The sequence below is a fragment of the Myotis brandtii genome, unplaced genomic scaffold (assembly GCF_000412655.1).
Source record: "Myotis brandtii unplaced genomic scaffold, ASM41265v1 scaffold448, whole genome shotgun sequence".
In the NCBI taxonomy this organism is placed as follows: Eukaryota; Metazoa; Chordata; class Mammalia; order Chiroptera; family Vespertilionidae; genus Myotis; species Myotis brandtii.
Window position 1 is genome coordinate 28,030 of NW_005367140.1, and position 8,082 is coordinate 36,111.

Below are 8,082 nucleotides of genomic sequence, written 5' to 3' on the forward strand. Positions count from 1 at the left end.
GTAGACTCACAAAACTCCAGTAGGATTTCTTTTCTTTTTAAATATTTTTTTTCAATTACAGTTGACATAAAATATTGTATTAGTTTCAGGTATACAACCCAATGATTAGACATTATATAACTTACTAAGTGATCAGATTGATAAATCTTACACCCATTTGACACCATATATAGTTATTACAATATTATTTACTATATTCCCTACATTGTACTTTACATCCCCATGACTATTGTGTAACTACCAATTTGTGCTTCTTAATCTCTTTCCCATTTTCACCCATCCCCACAACCCATCTCTCATCTGGAAGCTGTCAAAACGTACTCTATATCTAGGATTCTGTTTCTGTTCTGCTTGTTCATTTATTTTTAGTTTTAGATTCAATTGGTGATAGATATGTATTTATTGCCATTTTATTATTCAAATTTTTGATCTTTAAAAAAATTTTCTTCTTAAAGAAGACCTATGTAATACTGGTTTGGTGGAGATGAACTCCTTTAGCTTTCTTTTGTCTGGGAAGCTCTTTATATGTCCTTTGATTCTAAATGATAGTTTTGCTGGGTAGAATAATCTTGGTTGTAGGTCCTTGCTTTTTATCACTTTGAATATTTCTTGCCAATCCCTTCTTCTGGTCTGAATTTCTGTTGAGAAATCAGCTGACAGTCTTATGGGAGCTCACTTGTAGGTAACTAATTGCTTTTCTCTAGCTGCTTTAAAGATTCTCTCTTTGTCTTTAACCTTTGGTTTTAATTATGATGTGTCTTGGTATGGATCTTTTTGGGTTCATCTTATTTGGGACTCTGAGCTTCCTGGACTTATATGTCTGTTTCCTTCACCAGGTTAGGGAAATTTTCCATCGTTATTTCTTTTACATAAGTTTTCAATTTCTTGCTTTCTCTCTTTTCCTTCTGGCACCCCCATGATGCAAATGTTGGTGTACTTGAAGTTGTTCCAGAGGCTCCTTATACTATCCTCATTTTTATTGGAATCTTTTTTCTTTTTGCTATTCTGATTGAGTGTTTTTTTGCTTCCTTACCTTCCAAATCTATGATTTGATAATCTGCTTAATCTATTGCACTGATGATTCCCTATAATGTATTGTTTTTAAAAAATATATTTTAAATTTATTTTTTTTAGAGAGAGAGGAATAGGGAGAGAGAAACATTGATGTGAGAGTGAAACATTGATTGGCTATCTCCTGCACACCCGCTACCATGGATCAAGTCAAGGCATGTGCCCTGACCAGGAATCGAACTGGCAACCTTTCGGTACACAGGATGATGCCCAACTAACTGAGCCACTCTGACCAGGGCCTGTAATGTAGTCTTCATTTCAGTAATGTATTCTTCATTTTTGAGTGGTTCTTTTTTTGTTTTCTAGTTCTGTTTTTATGCTCCCTATCTCTGTTGAAGTTCTCACAAAGTTCATCTATTCTTTCCCTAACTTCATTGAACATTCTTTTTTAAAAAAATCCTCACCCTAAGATATGTTTTTATTGCTTTTCAAGACAGGAAGGGAGAGAGAAACATCAATGTGAGAGAGAAACATTGATTGATTGCCTCCTGTATGTGCCCCAACTTGGGATTGAACCCACAACCTAGGTATGTGCCCTAACCAGGAACTGAACTTGCAACCTTTTGGTGTATGGAATGACACTCAAACCAACTGAGCCACCAGCCTGGGCAGTGCCATTAATCTTCATATTTGTAAATGTAAAGATATATTTTTATAAAAAAGAGTTTTCAGGTAGGATCAAGAGACTTTCAGTTTTACTTTATAACTTCTGTTTAAATTTCACAACTGTAGTGTATTCATGTGCTATCTGTATACTTAGGAAATAGAAAAGAGAAATATAGAAGGCCAGAAAAGTAGAATTAGAATATCTTTAACTTAGTGCCTTATTGTGTCTTCTTGCTATCAAGTATTGACACACAGAAAACGTTAATGATATATAAAACTTCTTTGATATATAAAAACATACCTAGGAGACAGGGGAAGAAGTTCATTAATTTGCTGAACCCTAAAATTACAATACCAGTTCTAACAAATTTCACAGGCCAACTGGGGTCCTCTAAAGAGATCAGTGGTCTCAACCTGGCTGTTGACTGAAATCATGTGGGTGCTTTAAAACTACTGATACCTAGGCTACATCTCAGCGATTCTGACTTAATTAATCTGGGTGTGGCCCTGAGCATCGGGATCTTCTTATATGCTAAATATGTGGAGGATAATGTTATTCAAAGAATACAAGGAAAAAGGATCTGGCTAGAACTAGCTTAAAATTCTGGAATACTACTCAGCCATAAGAAAAGATGAAAAAGAAAAGATGAAATACTGCCATTTGCGACAACATGGATAGATGTTGAGACTATCATGCTAAATGAAAAAAGTCATAGAAAACGTTAAGAACCAAATGATTTCACTCATATGTGGGATATAAAACAAGAAACAAATGAACAAACAAGACAAACAAAGACTCATAGACACAGACAACAGTGTGGTGGTCACCAGAGGAAAGGGATGTGGGAAGCGAAATAAAGGGTAAAGGAGGTCGAATATATGGTGATGGTAGACTATTTGACTTTGGGTGATGGGCACAAAATGCATAATTCAGATCATGTATCATAGAAATGTACACTTGAAACCTATATAATCTTGTTACCAATGTCACCCCTAAAAATTTATGCTAAGTGAAATAAGCCAGTCAGAGAAAGATAAATATCACATAATCTCACTCATTTATGGAATATAATGAACAACATAAACTGATGAACAAAAACAGATCTAGAGACAGACAAGCATCGATCAGACCGTCAAACCTCAGAGGGAAGGTAGGGGAGGGTGGGGAATGGGGGAGAGGTCAACCAAAGGACTTATATGCGTACATATAAGCCTAACCAATGGACACAGACAACAGGGGGGTGAGGGCATGAGTAGGAGGGAATGGGGGTAATGTGGGGATAAGGACACATATGTAATAACTTAATAAAAAAAAAAAATCCCCTCCGTCTAAAACAGGTTACTCAGTAGCTCCCTCCAGTGCTAGCCGTGGAGGATTGGCCTCAGGAGGAAACCAGGAAACATCCTGTTGAAAAGTTTCTGAGCCACTGTTACTGCAGAAGCTCCCTCAGAGGGATGAGGTCCAATCTCAGCTTTCTTAACGAGGCTCTGGGGAGCTCTTGCTGGTGAACCTCCAGGCTCCTTTACTTGGATGATAATTAACTACTCAGAGCATCTCTTACCAATTGAATAGAACCCAGGGGCAAAAGTTTGGCTCCTCCGTGGGAATGGTTGGTTGGGAATTAAACCAGTTGTCTCTTAGCACATCAGATCAGTCTCATTGTAACCATGGCTACAACTGATCTCAACACACTCCTGGTCAGAGAAACAGACCACCAAGGCACATTTATCACACCGTCTAGTCTGAGAAGCATGCTTTACCTTGAGAGCAAAAGTGTCGATCTGTTCAGAAGGACATGGGCTCCTCTGGTTCAGAATTCTGAAACAGAGCCAAGAAGGGACTGTGGGGAATGTGATGGCTGTCCTTGGTGATATGCTCACACAGGTTAAAATGTAGCCTCAGGCAGCTCCCACTTCGCCCCATGGTGTTTGGGTAGGCACTTCTGATTTAGAGTTAGTCAATTTTGAGTTTGAATTCTATTTACTACTTACCTGATGGTGACTTTGGGTAAGTCAGTTCACCTCTTTGAACTTCATCATTAAAATTAGGTTATTAATTTCCATAAGTCACAATTCTGGATGATTGATTTGTCCTAGTTGCCTTTCCATTACCATGATAACCTTGTGTACATGTGTTGGCATCTTTAAATTTATTAAACAGTCCAATTATAAAATGGGCAGAGGACCTGAATACACACTTCTCCAAAGAGGACATACAGATGACCAGAAGACATATGTTCTCAACATCACTCATCATCAGAGATATGCAAATTAAAACCACTATGAGGTATCACCTCCCTGCCAGGATGGCTAGCATCAATAAATCAACAAACAAGTGCTGGCAAGGATGTGGAGAAAAAAGAACCCTAGTACACTGCTGGTGGGAATGCAGACTAGTATATCCATTAGTGAAAACAGCGTGGAGTTTCCTCAAAAATTTGAAAATAGAAGTGCTTTTGACTCAGTGACTCCACTTCTAGGACTATATCCTAAGAAACCCGAAAAACCAATTAGAAAGAATATATGCACCCCTATGTTCGTAATTTACAATAGCTAAGATCTAGAAACAGCCAAGTGCCCATCAGTAGATGAGTGGATAAAAAAGCTGTGGTACATTTACATAATGGAATATTTTGCAGCTGTAAAAAGGAAGGAATTATTACCATTTGTGACAGCATGAACTGATCTGGAGATTATTATGCTAAGTGAAATAAGCCAGTCAGAGAGAGAAAAATAACATATGATCTCACTTATATGTGGAATCTAATGAACAAAATAAACTGATGAACAAAATAGAACCAGAGGCATGGAAACATGGAACAGACTGATGAATCTCAGAAGGGTAAGGGAAGGGAGAGTGGGAGATTAACCAAAGAATTTATATTCATATATGCATTGCCCATGGATACAGACAATAGGGTGGTGAAGGCCTTGGGTGGGGCCAGAACTGAGTAAAAGAGGGCAGTGGGGAAAAAGAAGGGGACATCTGGAATACTCTCAACAATAAAGATAAAAAAGAAGTTAGCCCTCTGTACCCATGGGTTCTGTATCAGCAGATTTAACTAACTGTGGATAGAAAATGTTAAAAATAAATGTTACCTTATTGATGACATGGACTATGTAGTTAGGCTTACAATAGTTGTGTCTGTACTGAACTTGTACAGACTTTTTTTCTTGTCATTCCCTAAACAATGCTAGTATAACAGTATAACTAGCATAACAACTAGTATAATAACATTTGCATAGCATTTACATTACCTTAGGTATTATAAATAATCTAGAGATGATTTAAAGTATAAGAGAGGTCGTGCATAGGTTATATACAAATACTACATCATTTTATACAAGGGACTTGAGCATCCATGCATGTCGGTATTTTGGGGAGGTCCTGGAAGCAGTCCAGGGGACAGTAGTATATGCTGGCTCACCACGTGATGGAAATTATGAGAGGGCATTGTGGTCAGAAAACTCAGGAAAATGTGGATCTCACTCTAAGATTCAGTTGCTCAAGGAAACTTGGCAAAGTGGAAGCAAAGCAGCACAGAATTTGAATACAGAGAGTAAAAAAAAAGCCAATTTTATAATTGAAGCTGAATGCAAATGGTTTATTTGGAGAAAATATTTGCAAATGCATATAGCGAACAAATGGTTAATATATACTAGCACTTTTTGCTCCCATGGCCATAGTACACATTGTAATCAATCTTTATTCATCCTTCTTCATTCAGCCCAAAGGTAGGGAAAAGATTTTTTCACTACAGCATTTCAGGAAGTCCTCATTAAATTATCAGAGTAGGTATGGAAGTGAAAACTAATTTGCCATACATGCAACAAAGGAATGAAATTGGGCAATATATACTCACATAGACTTGGTCTCACCCTAGGTTTGGCATGATTGAGGCAAAATCAATGGAGTTTAAAGACTCCTTATTCTATTATTTAAAATCTTTAAAATCATCCATTTATTCCTTGTCTAAAATACCATGAAAGCTTAATTTGTTTGACTTAGACATTTCCATCTATTAAGATATAAACACCAGGAGAGAACGAGAGAGAGAGAGAATCACAATAAACTGCAGTTTTTCTTCACAACACAAAACAAAATAATTCATCTGACTGTGTCGCTATATAATTCGTTCTCCAACTAAATCGAAGCTTGTTTTATATCAGGCATTCTCAACAAGTTTCTTACTAGTAGTTTACATCATTTTCTTTACTCCAGTGGCCACAGGAAACATTTCTGATTACATGTAATAAATCTTTTATTCTTAAAAAAATGACAGAGACAAGACACATGGAAACACAGGCATCTCTAGAGAGGAGAGCACACAGGCAAGTAGCCCCAGGAAGAATCAGGTGATGAATGCACTCTGAGCATATGAAGGAGTGGAAGAGCCGAGACCAAAACATGTGTAGAAGCGTAGAGCTGGCTCATTAGTAGTAAATTAGGTGCTTGATGTCAGTTGCTGGAAATCTAATGACCAGAAACCAGGATCGTCAGCTGTTGGGAGAATTTCAAGAAAGGGCATGATCAGGGAACAGACTCTACATTGGGCAGCTTCTAGTCTGATAGGAAGTTCACACACACACACACACACACACACACACACACACACATACCCCTGGAAAAAAATTCTAAGTTTCAAATAGAATAGAGTGGTTATTTATGCATAAACATCTCTGCATGTATATACTTTCTGTATAGATATGTATAAAAATTTTCTGGATATTCAGTGACCAAACAGGCTGAATTTATAAGTAGAGAGAAATATGGAAATTTCCAAATAAATATGGAGGGAGTAAAGAGAATGTGATTTTCTGGAATGGAGAGATATTATGGGGTAGGTCTGCAGTCATAGCCCAGGTACTAAGACTGAGTGGGACTGTCCTGTCATGGCACCACAGAGACCACAGGGTGGAGAACCACAGGGTGCAGCTACAAAGATGAAAGAGTATTTCTCCACCAAAACTTGCCTCAGGTGCTGGTCGCGTGTGTTTGTGTGTACACGTGAGTGTGCATGTGTGTGTGTGTGTGTGTGTGTGTGTGTGTGTTTGTGTGTACACGTGAGTGTGCATGTGTGTACACACACACGTGTGTGTGTGTGTGTGTGTGTGTGTGTGTACACCAACACACCATACCTTGCAATTAGGGTCCATGAATTTTGTTGATTGTTGTAGTAGAAAGCCTGTCCATTTCAGACTTAATCTTGCTTATCAGTTTCTCTAAGCCCCGTTTCATGTCTTTGTTTCTTAAACTGTAGATAAATGGGTTCAACATTGATGTCAATACAGTGTACATGATTGTTGCTATTCGGTCCTTGACAGTATACTTTGACAATGGCTGGAAATAGACATAGCTAATACTCCCATAAAACAGAGTCACCACAGTGAGATGCGAGCTGCAGGTGGAGAAGGCTTTGCGTTTTCCAGCAGCTGAGGGAATATTAAGGACAGCAATGAGGATCCTTAGGTAAGAAATGATGATGCAGGCAAATGGGGCCATCACAGAGGCCAGCCCTTCTGTCATGGCTATGACTTCATTGACAGAGGTAGAAGAGCAGGCCAGTTTCAGAACAGGGTTGACGTCACAAAAGAAGTGATGGATAACATTTGATGCACAAAAGGTGAGTCGATTCACCATGAGAACATGTAGGAGGGAGTGGAGGCAGGAGAAAGCTATGGAAAAGACCACTAGCAACATACAGCGTTTGTGGTTCATAACAGTGACGTAGTGGAAAGGGTTACAAATGGCCACATAGCGGTCAATGGCCATAGCTGCCAGGAGATAACTATCCATGTTTCCAAAGACCAGGAAGAAATACATCTGTGCCAGACATTCAGCATAGAAAATGGTCTTTGTGTCTGATAAGAAGTTCACTAACATCTTGGGGACTATGACTGTCGCGTAGCAAATATCAGCAAAGGACAAGATGCTCAGGAAGAAATACATGGGGTTTTGGAGTTGAGAATCAGAGCGGATAACCAAGATGATGAGCAGATTTCCCATCAAGGTGACCAGGTACATGATAAGAAAGAGGGCAAAGAGTGGCTTCTGGTCCTCAGGGCGAGAGGAGAGTCCTAAGAGGATGAATTCAGGAAGTTTTGTCAGGTTGCGCATTTCCATGGACTTACATGCACCTGAAGGTAAACAACACTGTCAATAAATGATTCTTGTCATCTGCAATGTGTATTCTTACATCTTGTTTATTATACTGAGCTGTTATTAATAGAGCATTTACTCCAGTGTTTTTCTTCCTGAATATGGAAAAATCAGAGCCGAAAGTGTTTTTAACTTGTTCTTTTAAAATCTTTGAGATAGAAATCTAAAGAAAAAGACAGGAAGCAGGGGAAAGAAAGAGAGAGACTAGGTTGGAGAGCTGGATTTTCTTTTCTGCCTCCTGACTC

General features: G+C 38.5%; 1 protein-coding gene across 1 annotated transcript; it reads right to left on the bottom strand.

The window, feature by feature from the left end:
- Positions 1 to 6,823: 6,823 nt before the first annotated feature.
- LOC102256615 (olfactory receptor 1L3) lies at positions 6,824 to 7,801 on the bottom strand. The gene has a single exon (XM_005874631.1). The coding sequence runs from the start codon at positions 7,799 to 7,801 to the stop codon at positions 6,824 to 6,826; it is 978 nt and encodes a 325-aa protein (XP_005874693.1).
- Positions 7,802 to 8,082: the final 281 nt, after the last annotated feature.

Coding starts and splice junctions, on each gene's coding strand:
- LOC102256615 (XM_005874631.1), bottom strand. CDS start 7,801: ATGGAAATGCGCAACCTGACAAAACTTCCTGAATTCATCCTCTTAGGA.